Below are 17,099 nucleotides of genomic sequence, written 5' to 3' on the forward strand. Positions count from 1 at the left end.
CCACTGACAGTCCCTCATTACCACATTCCGCAAGCTGGATAGACATTGCATAAGGAATCACAGCCTTCAATTGCTCTGTTTTAGGCTGAGAACCAAGTGAACCAGACAAACAATAAACTAAATGACTTGTCAGCCAAACAGACTGAGATGGAAGATGAAAGTGCCACATGGCAGGCAAAAATGCTGATGAACAAGGATCAAGCTAAAAAGGCAAGAGCAGAGGCAGAAGCAGCTCACAAGCGAGCCCAGAGTATTGATAATGTAAGTCCTTCTGTCACATATTAAGGGGAAAAAAACCTCCTCCATGATTATTAGTACTTTTGCTTCAGAAGCATTGCCTTGCTGTCATCAAAAATTAACATTTTTTCTTATGCCACTCATGTAAAATGCCACAGGTTAAGAAGAATTTGTGTTTTATTTTAAGGTTTCTGGCATACACTTCTGTTTGCTTGAATGAAAGAAAACATACACATTTCTCTGGATACTTCACAGCAATTTTTCTTGCGCTGTGTATAAGATATTGTCCATGGCCAGTCACCATGAGCACCAATAAACACAACAGAACAAATCACAAAACCAGATATTAAAATACATGAGTGATGGAAGCAGCCTGACAATTCATCCTTTGCTGTTCTCCTTCAGAGAAAATTGCTTTGGAAGTTACTTGGAGTTTTTGGTTGGCTTGATACTTTCCAGTAGTTCAGTTTTTTTGGAATATACAGCTAGAAATTTGCTAAAATGGCAAGAACCAAGTACCCACAGCACAAGCTTGGAACATGGCCATATTTCCAAATTACAAGAACCATAGGCAAAATCTAAACTACAGCCACAACAGCAACCTAGATCAGCAGGGAGCAGATTAGCCAGTAAATATTACTGCAATTGAAAATGTAAAAACCCCAATGTTGCTACAGATAATTCATTAAATTTTAATTAAGCCTTAGAGCAAAATGAAATTTACAGAAAAACCCTATCAACAGAAGTAAAACCAGCATAAACTTAAAATATCTTAAATAATATTTTCTTTATATCCTTGCCCTTCCCTCTCCTTTAGATTACTCCACTGGCAGTTTTTTAAAATTGATTTCTGTCATGTTTTGCAAAGCATTTTCAATGTCTACAAATTAAGGATATATTTTTTAATATTTAAGAGAATGAGAAATCTAAACTTTGGCTCAAAGAGGATGTTAAAAAAAAGTATTAAAATTTCCTTCTGTACACCAGATTAATTTATGAGATGCTCTTGAACTAAATAATGGCATTTTGTTACAGGAATTTACTGACATTAAAAGAAAGTACAACATTCTTCAAAAAAAGCTAAAAACCCAAGGACCTCCAAAAGTAACACTAGACAAGGTGAAACAGTTGAAAGAAGAAGCAGAAAAATTGGCTGAAGAGACTGAAAAGAAGATAAAAAGAATAACAGGTAATGTTCTGACTTCTACAGTGAGTGGTAAGCACTTTGATAGTCATGAGTTCAAGGCTGAAGTCCTTGTCCACAGACACTAACACACTAAGTTCACCTAAAATTAGGTCTAAAACAATTTACCTGGTGAAAATCCCTGCCTGATGCTACTCATTTTGAAAGTATTGGCTTATGTACTTTTTCTGACTTAAATACATTAGTATAAGCAAAAGTTAAGAACTGTCCACACAGGGACTTGCAGTGATTTTCTTCAGTTTAAAAACAGGGCAAGTGCAAAACCTGCATAAAACCTGGCTGCAGATTTAGCTGGAGTCCCTGATTTATGCGTTTGCTTTGGGCACTTGGACCTCTGATCCTTCCTCTACTCTCTGTCTTTCCCCACATCACCCCAGTAAGGGAAAATACAAGTAAGGGCTTGTGTGATAGAGCTGTAGGGCAGCTGTTTTCTGTCAGTCCATACTTGTTCCCCTTTGGACATTATCTCTGAGCAATGGCAGAACAAACCAGGTACAATTACCAGCTTGTGGAAACTGAAGCTGACGTGCCCTGAATCTGTGAGGCCATGACTGTCAGGCAGAGGGGTCATGGGCAGTGGTGACTGTAGCTGCTGTGGCTGTACCAGCACCACTGCTCACACAGGCTTAGAGGGTCACCAAAAAGGAAGAGCACATATCATGTCCCTGAACACAGGGAACCTAATTGTCCTTGTACTGAAGGTCTAGGCATTCCCACAGGGAGCCCTTAGGCCTTGGATCCTGCCAGGCTCAATATCAGAAAATACCATGTAACATCAACAAAACCAAGCAGAAACTCTATCCTAATAGAAAACTCTTCAGACAGGATCCAAATAAATATTTTGAGCACATACCTTGAGGGAAGGCATTAAGATCATCCCAGTCACTCCAAATGCCTGCATGATAAGGACATTAGAAACATGCAGTGAATCCTGTGGATTTAAGTCACTAGCAGTATGTTTACATTAATGTAGCTTCATAGGAACCAGCAGAAAATAGTTACACGAGTAAAGGAGACCTAAGCCCATCACACCCAAATTGTCTAGGCTTTACACTCCTCAGGGGACACACTGTTCCTCTGAGTGTTTCCATTTAAACCAAGTCCTTTAAGAGCTCCATGTCCTGCCCCATCTTAGCTGATGCACAAAAGCACATGCTGAGAAATTAATTTCTTCTTGCCATGCTCCTCTTGCTATCCAGAAGACAGACTTTTCCCTCCAGTTGCATATATGACATTCCCCATTCAAAATGGGATTATTGCTTCTGAAATTTCTGGGAAGAGAAATTCTGTTAATCCCTGGATTTTACATACACAACAAATGTGAGCATCATTGCATGTCTCTGCTCTTCCAGATTTGGAGAAGAAGCTTCGGGAACTGAATCAAACCAAACAAGATAAGGCAGAACAACTGAGAAAACTAGAGGAACAAGTGATAGCCATTAAAAATGAAATTGTGGAACAGGAAAGCAAGTATGCAACATGCAAGAGTTAGGGTCTGAACAGACCATCAGGTAAAATGAAGCTGAAATCACCATGATTACCACATCCTGAGCATCCTGGCACAGGCCACTGTCCTCTGGAAATACATCTGGAGTGGCCTCGTGAATAATGTAATTTTAATTTTTTTTCATTTTCTTCTTTTGTCCTTTTGAGTTTATATGGAAATAGGAAATACCTTGTAATAAACCATCTGATTTAGTAATCAGATGTAGTCTTTGAGGGAGCTCTGCACTATACTCCTGTGCACAGTCTAGGGCTTCTTGTGGTGGGGGAGTATATCAGAAATGCAAAAGAAGATTGCTCAGAGAGCAAAGACAGACTCCCAACACCCTATGTCTTCTGCCAAACCCCAAAAAACGTGGTTGTGCCATGACCCTGCACGGGGCTGCCCAGACTCCGATGGGGCAGTACAGATGAAACCCTGCGGGCTCCTGCAGCCACCCCTGCTGACAGCCCGCAGCATCCCCAGGCATTGTCACTGCTCCAACCCCATCTCTTCACTGAGACATTGCAGGGTTCCCTCACCAGGAGCCCTGACGATGTGAGGGTCCCGCTGTGTTCCCTGGAAACGCGACGGGCTCCGGGCGGCGGCTCCGGGCCATTAGCGCTGGGCGACAGAGCTGATTCCCTAGTGCCCACTGGATGGCGGTGCTCAGATGCTGAACGCTGAAAGCAACTTAGAAATCTTTTCTCTGGCCATGGACTCCCGCCGTGCCCATTTTTCTTATGCTTGTAAGGGGTTTCAGACATTTTTCATTAGCATAACCAACAACTGGAGAACTCCACCTCTTAGGTTTAAGCAGTGAATCTAAAGGGCCAGAAATGTTGAAAGCCGGTTTCTCTTCTTCTACTAATGCAGCACTTCACAGGAGTCAGGATTCTCTCAGCAATTTCTTTTAGCCATCAAGAGTGCATGAATTAGCTTAAATTTTAGGCTGTATTTCTTCCTTTTTTTTTTTTTTTTAATATATAAATAAAGAAGGAATCTGCAGTTAAGCAAACGTCATAGACGTGCTAGAGTCTTAAAAAGACTGAAATGACTTCAGTCACGCAATTTCAAAGTCCCGCCCTTGGTATACACACTCCTGCTGGACACAGAGCAGACTAACGATGGAGTTTCCCCATTCAAAGCCAGTCGTGTCATTCCTGAACTGTCCCACAGCGAGGGATTTATTCAGCACTGTGCTGCTTCAGAGCTCGGATGTAGCCCAGACCACATCTGTAAGACGAGGAATGCTCTGCGGGAACACAGGGCTCTTAACATTTACCCATGGCAGTAGCACCCGTGAAACAATCCTCATCGATCCAACGGAGATAAACACTGCATAGTTATCACCCCGTGTTTACAAGAGCTGAAGTAGCGCTGGTATGCGCTGGGGGCTTGAGTGGGAAGTGCTGGAGGATGAGATTTCAGATACTTCTCTAACTCAAACCAGCTGTGCTCCAGGGCAATGTGCAACACGCATTACTCTGTGACACATTCTATTGTGAAAATAATGGAATCAAATTATAATTTTGATATAATCTAACAAAGCCACCTGAAGGGAGGAACACATGGAATTTGTGGGTTAGCATTTTCTGAATTTTGGCACTTTAAAAAAATCATCTGTGATGTGTGAAGTTTCTTTCTAAGTTACTAGGCTGGAATCACAATTGTATTTAGACTGACTTTGATATAATGAAATCAAACATCTCTGTTTTACTCAAAGCACACACCTAGCTGCTCCCATGCAGATCTCCAGGTAATGAAGGATTTTCTGCAGGTTTCAGTGCATCTCTGCTGGACTGCACCTGGAAGAGGCAAACTGAAGCTCTTAGAAATTCCCAATTGCATATAAACCAAAATTCTTTCATTCATAGCTTTAAAAATCTGAATTCACAAGCAAAAGGTTGAAAGAGGACTTCCTCCTAAAATCCACTGTTGACTAGAAGAATTGCTGTATGGCTTTCCACACGCTGCATGGATGAGGAAACAAGGCAGTTGAATAGGCCTTGAGAGGATATGTATCCATGGGGTGAAGCAGAAATAGCTGGAAGGAAAGCGGAAGCAGGAACAAGAAAGTCTACAGTCCAACCTCCCCTGCCTGCCTCCAAGCATGCTCAGACACACAAAGGAAGCAGATCCGATGGGACCAGTGGCCACAGAACTCCAAATCCATCCTGTGACAGCTTCTGAGGCATTTCCCATTGGAAATGATGCAAAAACTTTCAAAGTGGTTTTTTTTAAGTTAATTAGTGGGGAAAATGCTGCTTCTAGATAAAAACTACCTATTTGTAGTTCCCCCTGGACCTCTTCCTTGTGGGCAGAAATGGCTTCAGAAAACTGTTTCTTGAAAAAGAATTGAACTAAGTTTCTTGCTGTAGAGCATTTTGGATTCAGTGGAATTAATCAAAATACAAACACAACCAGACTGACATATAATCAAAGATCTATTTAATCAAAATCATATCATCAGCTCTATCTACCAGGCATTCAACCACTGCAGTGTTTTAAGAAAATGGGTGAACAAGTGAGTCCCACTGGGGTCAAATTCTGAAATTTTGTTTTTTGAGAAGACTTCCAACCATGCACAAACATGGACACTCCAGGGCTGTAGAGGTGGTTTACCAACCATAAGGATAGGGCATGACACAAAATTGAGTTTTTATCGTTTGAAGAATCAAATTAAAATACTCCCACTCGCTATTTGTCATGAGCACTGCAGAGAGGGAGAAGCACAAGTTCCCTGTTCCTAATTACTCACACATGAAATGTGGTGGTTTTGGTTATGTCTGAAAGAATACCACAGTTGTGGGTGATGGTGGCCACCCCAGTCTGTGGCTGAAGCTCCAGCTCAATCCCTGATGTCACATGGCAGGGTCAGCCCCAGGCTGGAACAAAGCACGTTTTCATGTTCTCTGTGGCAAGGCACAAAGGAGCCTATACAGGAGGATAGGACTTCTACAAGGCTGTGAAACAAGAAAAAAAACAAAAGGAGAAAACTTCAACAAAAGTTGAAAAAATAAGAGGCAGAAGAAGTCCAGTGGTAATTAAACAGTTGCACATGGGGTGATGCCACTGCCCATCTGCCATGGACCAGAGGAGGCTCTAACACCAGCAAAGTAAAAAAAATTCTGTTAGTGAGGATACAAAAACATTTGTTGTAATGAAACTTAAAAATGTAACAGGGTTATGAAACTGAATTTGTTTTGTGAATTTAGAAGACCAAATTGCAGCAGATATTTAGAATATTACAATTCCTGCCCTGTCCATTTAGAATGATTTAATTTCACGGATATCTTTAATGAAACAGCTCCACAAGTTCTTTAATCCTGAGTCTTGGGTTATGTTTCAAACCTGGTGTTTAACCTTTAGGGCAAGTCACTTGGTATCTCCCTGTTTCTGCTTATCCATCTGTAAAATGAGAATGAACATATTTACCTACCTTGGCAGGGTTTGCTGGGCCAGACAGACCATGGTGTGTTTTCATTCTGGCACTGCAAATAGTGAGGGCAAAGTGTTCTTGAGGGACACTGGTACCTGGTAAAGATTTACACAAGTACACGTGTTACACGTGCACAAGCAAAACCTGGGTATATAAACCCAGGCATTTGTCCCAGCCACATCCATCTTTTATACAGACTCCTAGGTGTTTATTTACCAGTAAACCTTTTCCCTGGGTGCTGAGGGGACTGCCACCAGCCAATGAAACCCACATGTTCCCTAGCAGAGGCCAGGGAACTGATGTGTGAGGCTGGGGCACAGGGTCAGCTCCAGCACAGCCATTCATTCCTTGCAGCCACCCCAGTGCCCCTGAGAAGGTAACAGTGTCCTCCCAGCGAGTGCGACACAGCCTGGCAGTGGCTGGTCTAGGCTTGTTGGGCCTCTCTGCCTGTGCCAGCGCCAGACCTGGCCACATATGGCAGCATGGCCATCATCCCCAAGAATGGCACTCCTGAGCCACACGTGCTGGCACCACAGCACCAGGCAGAGTGGGGTACTGAGCCTTGCGTGTGACAGTTGCCAACCCCCTGGTTCTTTGCTGGGTTTTTGACCTTACTACATAAGCATGCACCATTGTCCGTCCGTCCGTCCATCCATCCATCCATCCATCCATCCATCCATCCATCCATCCATCCATCCATCCATCCATCCATCCATCCATCCATCCATCCTTTCCTCACAGGGGCCCAGCTGCTCCATCCACACTACCGGCAGAAGGCAGGATTAGGTCAATAACCCTATTCCTTCATTGATTCTGACAGGGGCAAGGAGGGGCCACCCGATTCGTTATTCCCCCCCACCTATCCGCAGCCTCCTCCAGATTGTCGCACCCTGCCCAGAGCCCGTTCCCGACGCTGGGGAGCAGCGGGAAGAGCACAACCTGCGGCCCGGGCGGCTGGAGCCCCTGGTCCCCCGCTCGGGGCTCCCTGACTACAGCCGGACAGGATCTCCCCAGTCCGCTGTCCCCAGCCCAACTGAGCTGCCCTTCCTCGACGGCTGGCTCCCTGCCCCGGCGAAAGGCCGGCTGGCCCGGGGCGGGGGGCCGGGCGGGAGGGGCTCGGCCCAGCCCCGCGGATGCGGAGGGGCGGAGGAGGAGGAGGAGGGCCGGGGGGCACCCGGCGGCGCGGGGCCGCGATCGGGAACGGCGGCGCCTGCGTGGAGCAGCCGGAGCAGCGGCTTTCGGCGGCGCGTGGAGGGGCAGCCGCGTCCCGTCCCGTCGCGTCCTGTCCCATCCTGTCCTGTCCCGTCCCGTCCTGCCGCCCGCCATGGGCCGCCTGCCGCTGTACCTCTGCTGCTGCCTCGGTAACTCCCGCTCCGCTCCGGCCGCCGTCGGGGCACGGCGGGCTGGACGCGCCCCTGCAGCGCCCGCCGGGGGGGCTCGGGCGCTCAGCTCGGCCACGCTCCCGCTTCCCTCTCTCACCCTCTGTCCCCCTCTCTCCCTCCGCGGCCGCGCAGCGCTGTGGCCCGCGGCGGCACAGGAGCCCGAGTACAGCTATGGCTGCGCCGAGGGCAGCTGCTACCCCGCCACCGGCGACCTGCTCATCGGCCGCGCCGCCCGCCTCTCCGCCTCCTCCACCTGCGGCCTCCGCCAGCCCGAGCCCTACTGCATCGTCAGCCACCTCCAGGTGAGCGCCGGGTGCGGGCGGGCACCGCTCCCGGGCACCGCGCCGGCCGCAGCGCTCGGTGCCGGCGGTGGGGCGGGCATCGCCTGCTGCGCGGGGCGCCGGGGCTGCGGGGGCTGCCCGGGAAGGGGAGCCGGGGCTGCACGGGAAGGAGAGCCGGGGCTGCCCGGGAAGGAGAGCCGGGGCTGCCCGGGAAGGGGAGCCGGGGCTGCACGGGAAGGAGAGCCGGGGCTGCCCGGGAAGGGGAGCCGGGGCTGCCCGGGAAGGGGAGCCGGGGCTGCCCGGGAAGGGGAGCCGGGGCTGCCCGGGAAGGGGAGCCGGGGCTGCACGGGAAGGAGAGCCGGGGCTGCCCGGGAAGGGGAGCCGGGGCTGCACGGGAAGGAGAGCCGGGGCTGCCCGGGAAGGGGAGCCTGCGTGGTTCAGGGGAGCCTGCACGGGGTGCACGCCCGCGGGCAGCGCCCGGGCCGGGGCGGCAGGACGAGCCGCCGCCGGCGGGTGGGAGGCGCGGGCAGCGGTCTCCGGTGGGGCAGCATCCTGCTCCGTGCTGGACCGCACACCCCGGGTCCAGGGAATCCCCCGCGGCTTTCGGCTCCCGCCCCCCCTTTCCTGATCGAGGCCAGTAAGGAAGAATGTGCTGCAGAAAGTTCAATTAATGCTTTATTTCCAGGCTCGCTCGGAGCCGTCTAGACAGCTTCCTAAAGGAGAGTGGGCTGTAGGGCCCGGCAATGTTTTGTCCACAATCCCCGTAATGAAATTACATGTGTATGGTCTCGGAGTGGAAGGATGCAAATAAGGTTGTCTCAGCACATCTGGTGAGCTGCAGCTTTTTAAAGCCAGAAGCAGCTCACCAAACTTAAAATCTCTGAGACAGAAAGGATGGTGGAGGAGAATAAACTATCCGTTATACGTGGAATTCTGTTGAACTGAAAGTAAATGGATAATCTCCGGATGAATTACTGTAGAGACAATAGGGCCGGATTCTGGCACTTGGAAGGAAAACCACGGGAAGCAGGAGGGGCTGTAGCACTCGACCCATTTGTGTCCTGAAGTTACCAACTCTCCCTTCATCCTTTCCCCACCTTTAGTTTTACCGTATAAACTACTGTCTAGTAGAGTTAATACTTTATTTGACATGGGGTTTAGCTTCACTGAACATTTTCAGTGTATGTTGGGATTGACTTTAACAACATAAGCATCTCTGGTAGAATAAGACAGCAGAGGTGCTTTGTTACATTTTCTTGTCTCAAAAAATATTGAAGTGCATTTGTAGAAAGCATCACTTCAGAAGTTCTCATGTGCCCATATCCTTGGTCTCCCAGCCCCGGTTCAGCATTTGGGATGTCCCTGAACCATAGTGTGTGGTATTGAAGAAATCGTGGCAGGTGCCAATATCCTTTTAGTAATATGGGGCATGGTTGCACAGGGTGCTTGGCAGAATTAGGTCTTCTAGGATTCAGTTTTGGTCAGAGAAGGAGCAAGCTGTGGTATGAAGTGCAGGGGGAGAGAAGCCTGGAGCAGATAGTAGGGAACTTCTTTCCTGCGACCCCTGCTCTTGCCATTCTTTCTGCTGGAGGAGTGTTTGAAGGCTCGTGGGAGGTGAAGCCCTGAGCTTGGGAGGAGCCTCTGAAGTCAGAACTGGTGAAAAGGAGAGCCTGTGTGGTGCAGACCTGCCAGCTCTCACATTCTTGACTGACAAAGAATTGCGTTTGTCTCCATGCTGGAGGAATGAAGCCTGTGTAGCTTTGGATGGGCGTGAGTTGCTGGTGTGTTGGGGCTCCTTCACTGCCATCCAGTGAACTCCTCTCCCTCATCTACCCCCTCCAGTTTGTCTGGGAAGGAACCCTGCCTTTTGGTTCAGTTTGCATCCTCCCTTGCAATCAGAAAGTGGTGGTTTTAGGCAGAAGGACAATGCAAAACCAGCACTGTTTGTAGTAATAGCCACAATGAGGTTTTGTCCCCCTGGTGAAGAAGCTTCCAGTTTTCCCAAGCAGCACATGCCAGAGTTGTTCCGAGCTGGTTTTGCTTGGGCAGACCTTGTAATATGGGCAGATGGACTTTCTGTACACAGTTTGGGATTGTAATACCAGCTGAAGATGTACAGTTGGAGTTTGACAAGCTGAATTCAGAGAAAAGGGCTAAATCACTGAGGGCCCCTTGATGTGCACTGAAGCCTCACGGGAGGTGTCCCTAATGCAGGCAACTTGCATCTCCAAGCCAGCTTCCAAAAGCCAGAGTTATTTTACACAAGTTGTTAAGATGCAGTTTTGCACGTATGCATTTTTACAGAAGCAATTCAGCAATTTTCTGTAGATGCTGCCGTTGGTTTTGAATTCCAGAGGAGAATACGTATGCTGGAAGAGATTTCCTGAAACTGCAATTTTCATTGAAAACATGCTTGCCCTAAAAATTAATTTTATGGAATTTCTGGCATATTTTCCATTTGGCAATTCGCATTAATTCATAAAGGTAAAAACACTTAGCATTTCAACAAAAAAAAAAAAAATCTTTGATGACTACTGCAAGCAAAATGAGTGGAATGTGATATGGATGGAAAATACTCTTATCTGCAGGAAGCAACTATTGCCCCATGGATAGAATCGGTAATGCTAATTATCGTGTTGTTTCAGGAGGACAAAAAATGTTTCATATGTGACTCGGAGGACCCCTTCCACGATACTCTCAATCCCGACAGTCATCGCATTGAAAATGTCGTCACCACGTTCGCTCCAAATCGCCTGAAGCTCTGGTGGCAGTCGGAAAATGGTATGCGGTTTGTCCAGAGCAATTTCCGGGGCTGGGAGCTGTTTTCCCTCCTTTTGTTTAAGGGTACCTGTGGGTTTGCTGTTATCTCTGGCCTGGTGATTACTGCCCTGTGAAGGATCACGCTGTGTGAGGAGCAATGAGTAAAATTGGCTGCTTTTGTGTGCCCTGGAGCGGTCCTTAATCTGTAACACCCCCCCAGTCCTCCAGGAGTGTTGGAAACAGCAGTCCAAGCGGTCTGCAAGAATCCTTTCCTAAAGAGAAGAGTTTTCCACACTGGCCTCAGATCTCCCTCATATTTGGGCAGCAGGAGCAGAGCAGCCTTCCAGGAGTAAATATCCCAGGGTGGTGCTGCCAAGGCAGCGCAGCAGGGCTTCCCGCGGGGCTGGAGGCTGTGGAAGGAGGCGTTTGGCCAGAGCTGGGGGCTGCTGGCCTGCCTGCAAACCTCCAAGTTCCTTTTCCTACCCCAGAACAGTAAAGCCAGGGATATCTCTTACCCTACAAGCTGCCTTCTCTTTCCTGAGCTGCCTGAATTTCTGTAACATTTGCCAAGCAATAAAATGAACTGCAGAAACAAGCCAGCTAGTTAAAAACAAAAAAATACATATAAATTTGGTGGGGTTTTTGTTCTTTTAATCCTTCCTCCGCCTGTTTTACTTTTCTGGTTCTGCTTTTGGCATGCCTTCATACACAAAACAAGGCAGTGAGGGTTTCTCAGCAGTCCTACCCCAAAGCCTTAAAGCCAGCTGGACAGGATGGGATTTCTGAAAATGCATTGGCAGTAACTGCCTTATTGTATATGAAAAAAGAAGGTAATATTTGTAATAGTTTTTCTGCCTATTAAAAAAAGGTTTTCACTAAATCCCTTTTTTAACCATTTAGATCAACCTAGTAAGCCACTTGCTTCCAGCGGCTCTCTTCCAGCATTCCAGATAATTCATGTTTTTTGCAACAGGCTTGGCAGCATTCATACAGAAAAGTTTCTTAGCTCATAAGGTCATGAAAATGTCCCTCAACAATAAAAAACAAATGATTCTTTCTGTCCAATTCATGTTTTCATCTATTCAGGCATACAGCATAAGGGACCATTGCTGCATGCTTCACAGAAGGTTACAGCTGGTCAAAAATTTAAGTGCCTTATTGTTTTATTATTTTCATTTCTTACCCTTTCTCCTCTCTGTAAATCTGGATTTTATTTTTTATTTCTAACTACAGTATAATTAGTATCCAGCTGTTTTGAGAGCTCTTTTCACAAGGCAAAATAATATTTCTAACTGTTTTTCTTCCTTTCTGTGTAGAGTCCTTGACCACAGGTAGTCCCTACAGCAGTTCGGAAAACCTTTTGCCTCTCACCACTTTCTTTATGCTTGGTATTGCAAAGTGGGGCTGTAATAGTTGCTTTAGGAGCATATCAAACCCAGGTTATAAAGGAGCTATTCTTGTGGACAGGAAAGTCCAGAGTGAGTGAAAAATGGTGGGGAATGGCCCCCACCAGACATAATGAGACTGGGGATGTTAGGGCTGCAGAAGCTTGCTGCTGCTGCCAGAGAGGCTGTGGTGTGGGAGAACAGCCTGCGGCCACCACACAGATCTGGGCTCAGCATCCCCAGCTTGGCAGGTCCCTGCTGGGAGCTTTGGTGCCAGGACTCAGCTTGTGGTGGTCCTGTCCTTGCCCCAAATCCAGCGATGCCAGCCATGGTTCTGTCTCAAACAGCACTGCAGGCTCTGGGTGTGGTGTGTTTGGTGCTGATCATGTGCAGGAATCCCATGCATGATACTCTTCAGCAGGGTCTTGGTGTGTCCTCCTGTACCTCAGGCACGCGCTAAAGCATCATTCACACACAACCAAGTGGTAAAGAAAATAGTCTCATGCCAACAGAGTGAAGAACTTTGGCAAAATTTAGATGTAGAGACTGGAAGGTGTCCTTGTTTGCTGAACACCTTTTCTCTGTCCCTGCAGGTTTGGAAAACGTGACTATCCAGCTGGACTTGGAGGCTGAGTTTCATTTCACTCATCTCATTATGACCTTCAAGGTAAGGAAGCCACAGCCTTAGCCTGAACCCTAAAACATGAGGAAATGAGAGGTCTCACAGTCCTTCACATCTATTTGATATTTGGGATTTGGGCTTTGTCTGAACTATTTGGTCTGAATTTTTTGGATCTGCCAACCATTAACCAGTGCCGAAGCCATGCAGAAAGGCTGAGTTCTGACTTGTGTTTCAAGTCCAGTGAGGCTGCAGAAGGAGTCATGCTGAAGCTGGGTTTTGTGTTGGTGTGTGTCTTGTGGTTGTATTCTAGAAGATTGTTAGCTAAGTCACATAGTAGCAAGGTTTTTTTCCTGAAAATAGTTGGCCATGGTATCAGTTTTCATTTCACAAATGGAAAGGTCTTCAGGAAGAAGGAACATCTGTACACAGAGCGTCTTTGTTTTTTTACAAACAGATGTCTTGGAAGAACTTGTCTTGTACGTCCTAAATGCTCTTCCCATGTGGACAAATTAATCTCTTCATTTTTATGCATCAGCTTTCTAGGACAGCTGGTTCCTCTTTCCTGTGCTGTCAACTAGGATTTCTCTCTGTGCCTTAAGGTGGTGGCTGAGGTGGAAGGTGGTAATTTCTACTGAAGACAGCAGTGAGGGACCCCCAAAAGACCCCTGACATGATGTGGGTGCTGCAGCCATCGTACCCCAGTGCTGGGGCTTGGTCTGCAGTCTGCTGAAGGAAGACTGCAGGGGAAAGTTTTCATGATGCTTTGTGGACTTTGTGTTGTAGACAGTTGAGCTGCCTTACTTCTGGGTTGCTAAATTTTTTTGTTGGGTGAGATACTAGTTTCTAAGTTGGGTGATATTTTCAGCCAGGAAGCAGAGAGAAAATTTCTTTCCAGCTGTGACTGAAATGCTTTTGTGCTTGGCTCAAGGAGGTCCTTCTCTGAATATATAAAACTAAGGAAGAGATTGTTGGCATTTCTTGGTAGGTACAAGCCAGGGTTAAATAAATAACTGGTTTTTGAAAGGCAGCACAAAAATTAAAGCATTATTTTTTTAGGTAAGAGGGATTTAAAATCTTTTCAAAACTTCATTAATTTCTTGTTCTAGAGTTGAATACATGTAGGTAAGAAGGACACTGGTTTGTGTGAAGCAAATGCAGCCTGCCAGAGTCTGGGGAGGGCAGCTGGAGGAGGGTCACTGGGGACTGGGGGGGTCAAGTGCAGCATGAGTGGATGAAGCTGAACTTCTCAATCTCCATAAAGGTTTTCTTAAGGCAGCACAGAGGACAGTTGGCACTGAGATGCTGCAAAAGGTCATGTGGTCAGACTAGGAGAGAAAATGCTGGGTCTTCTCTGAGCATTAGAGGTACCTGCTCAGCAGTAACTTCTGGGCATTAGAGCTGGAAGGGAAGCACTGGCAGTGGCCTCCTGCTCCCTATAGTAAGGAGAAGAGGCCCATTAGGTCCTTTGCAAAAGATCCCTCAAAGAGGTACAGCAAGGAAGAAGGCTCTGCTGATTTCCACAAGCTGTGGGGAAAAAAGCCTTTTGTCTCTGTAAAGCCCTACTTTAACCCCCACTTTTCAGAAAAGGTTTGGAATCAAAAAAACCTTTACAAGTTTCCTAGTTTATTTTAAGTGTGTTCAAGCACTTGGACATTGAGTGCTGTCTTTTGAAGACTGGCACTGTGGTTTGATGTGTGTTATTTCATGTATCTGACTCTGAGAAGAAAGCAGAATATCATCAGAGAGGTATTTACAATATTTCCACATATTGGAAATATTCGGTTCAGGGAGAGAGATTAAAATCCAGACATGTGGATTGCTCATACTAATAAGACTCAGTGTAAATGTAAGTAATAATAAACCAAATTAAATCTCTTGTTTTTCTTACTGTTAGACATTCCGTCCTGCTGCAATGTTGATTGAAAGATCATCTGACTTCGGAGAGACTTGGCAAGTTTACAGGTATTTTGCATATGACTGTGAGAGCTCCTTCCCTGGGATTTCAACTGGACCCATGAAGAAAGTGGATGATATAATCTGTGATTCCCGATACTCTGATATTGAACCTTCAACAGAGGGAGAGGTCAGAGACACTTTTTTCTAATATGTTTATTGTGTAGACTTTTTCCTTAGAAATTCAGATTCTCTTATTTTGGAACCTGAATCTTCATTGTTTGATTTTTCCTCCAGGTAATTTATCGTGTTCTCGATCCTGCTTTTCGAATTGAAGATCCATACAGTCCAAGGATTCAGAGTATGTATGCAGTTACCTTTCAGGCTGATTTGAGAGCATTTCAGTACTTACTTGCTTACAAAAACCACTAATCCACTAACAAAGTCATGCATTAGCCCCAGTAGCAGTTTTGAAGTCATATGAATACCTTTGTGTACAGCTCCTTTTCCTGGCTCAGACAGTAATGTGCTCGGAAATAAAGATCAGTGTTGTGAACTCAAGGGATTGTTCTTGCACACTTCATTGGAGCTGCTCCTTTTCTTAATTGAGCAGGGATTTATTTTCATTCAGGACCCTCTTTCCCCAAAATACATGCAATTGCCAAGAGAAACCTTGGAATGTGGTCCTGTACTTGTATAGTACTCAAAAAGCAAATAAACAGAGCTGCAAAGGTATTTATTTCATTTACTTCAGCTAAAATGAATGGGGTAACGTTTTATTTTTCAGAACAAAGTTGTGACTTTGGAACAGCTGGCCATGGTGGCACTGCATGGCTGGACCACACAGATTTGGTCATAAACCACAATTTGCTGTAGTGTTTTGTGCATGGTCACGGCAATCCATGAATGCAGAGGTAGAGAGATCTGTTACTCAGAGTGGCTTAAAGAGAAACCTTGCAGGGCATTTGGCCTGAGGGAGCTGCAGTGCTTGACCTTAAGCTGACCTCAGATTTAATATGCATTCTCAGGTTGGGTTCGTGGCCCTCAGTGTAAAGCTACCTGAAGCAAAAGGAAATATGTGAAGTAGAGGAGTGTCTGCTGGTTGCTATGAGTTTAATGTTGGTTTTTGCCTTTACTCAACATTTTAAAGGAGAAACTGCTTTCATGGGCTTGAAGTGCCTTGTCAAGCCTAGTTCAAGGCTGTAAGAAATTGCATAGGATTCACAATATCAAAGGAAACATGTGAACGGTATTAATTACTGCAATATTGTATTCCCATGGATCATCCCTCAAGAACTTCTTTCTATTTGATCAGTGATGGGGTGTTTCCCACAAAATGTAACTAATTATATTTGCTAGGAAAGTTGGGCGTATACAAAAGAAGAATTATTTGTTTTTGTTTCCAACTAAGGCTTTTTCCGAAAGTCTCACAACTCCAATGGATTCTGGTCCACTTGGCAGCAGTTTCTTGATATCAAGTCCTTACCCATCTTATATTTTAAAACCCCAAAGAACCAGTGTCTTTTAGGTGGTGCTTTTCTCCTTGCCTTTAATGTTTGCGGATGTGCCTGTGCATGTCTATAACAAAATAGACCATTATTTTAAATTATGCTTAAACTTACCTACATAGTTAGTGTAGTGGTAAAATAATGCAACTTCTTTTTTTTTCTTTTTTTTTTTTTTTAATTTGGGGAGTGTGAAGTGATGTGTAGGTGCTGAAATGAAATCTGATCTAATCTGCCCATAGGAAGCGTGCTTAGGAGGTCACTCCTGGCTTTCTCCCATTCAGCATATTATCTAGTAAATAATTCCAAAACAGGCCTGCTGGTTAGGTATTTTGTGTGTGTCCCCTGCAGATCTATTAAAGATCACAAATCTGAGAGTCAAATTTGTCAAGCTGCACACGCTGGGGGATAACCTCTTGGACTCCAGGATGGAGATCCGAGAGAAGTACTACTATGCCATCTACGACATGGTGGTTCGTGGGAACTGTTTCTGCTATGGGCACGCCAGTGAGTGTGCGCCCGTGGAGGGCTTGGATGAGGAGGTGGAAGGAATGGTAAGTATTTGCACTTTTCTGCATGAAATTCTTCTTGTCTGTGTCTTTTTTAAGTGATTTGAACACAAATGTAAAGATGACACTGTCTCTCACTCCTGCATGGTTGATTTTCAAACAACAAAGCTGTTATAATTATTCCTCCTTGGCAAACACATCTGTTATTATTGGTGTTAATCAAACATCTCAGATTATGTGATAATTTTTTACATTCCTTTTCTAATTATGTTAAAGAGCTGATGAAATTGAAATGTAGGAATGAAGGAAGGGAGTGTAACCTTATTAGGTCAGACACCAGTGTATGAGTTGACTTGGTTACCTCCAAATTGAAGTGGAATAGAGGCATCAAAGGCT

General features: G+C 45.9%; 2 protein-coding genes across 2 annotated transcripts in view; both read left to right on the top strand.

Moving 5' to 3' along the window:
- Nucleotides 1-3,862, top strand: part of LOC131572730 (laminin subunit beta-4-like) — a 41,237-nt gene extending 37,375 nt beyond the window's left edge. The window contains exons 32-34 of the mRNA XM_058826037.1: nt 85-261; nt 1,273-1,426; nt 2,794-3,862. Of these exons, the coding sequence (XP_058682020.1) occupies nt 85-261; nt 1,273-1,426; nt 2,794-2,933 (471 nt within the window). The 3' untranslated portion in view covers nt 2,934-3,862. The remainder of the gene's footprint in view (nt 1-84; nt 262-1,272; nt 1,427-2,793) is intronic.
- A 3,659-nt stretch (nt 3,863-7,521) lies between these two features.
- Nucleotides 7,522-17,099, top strand: part of LOC131572729 (laminin subunit beta-1-like) — a 42,543-nt gene continuing 32,965 nt past the window's right edge. The window contains exons 1-7 of the mRNA XM_058826036.1: nt 7,522-7,727; nt 7,881-8,050; nt 10,675-10,810; nt 12,768-12,841; nt 14,691-14,879; nt 14,987-15,050; nt 16,546-16,748. Of these exons, the coding sequence (XP_058682019.1) occupies nt 7,691-7,727; nt 7,881-8,050; nt 10,675-10,810; nt 12,768-12,841; nt 14,691-14,879; nt 14,987-15,050; nt 16,546-16,748 (873 nt within the window). The 5' untranslated portion in view covers nt 7,522-7,690. The remainder of the gene's footprint in view (nt 7,728-7,880; nt 8,051-10,674; nt 10,811-12,767; nt 12,842-14,690; nt 14,880-14,986; nt 15,051-16,545; nt 16,749-17,099) is intronic.

The sequence above is a fragment of the Poecile atricapillus genome, chromosome Z (assembly GCF_030490865.1).
Source record: "Poecile atricapillus isolate bPoeAtr1 chromosome Z, bPoeAtr1.hap1, whole genome shotgun sequence".
NCBI lineage: Eukaryota > Metazoa > Chordata > Aves > Passeriformes > Paridae > Poecile > Poecile atricapillus.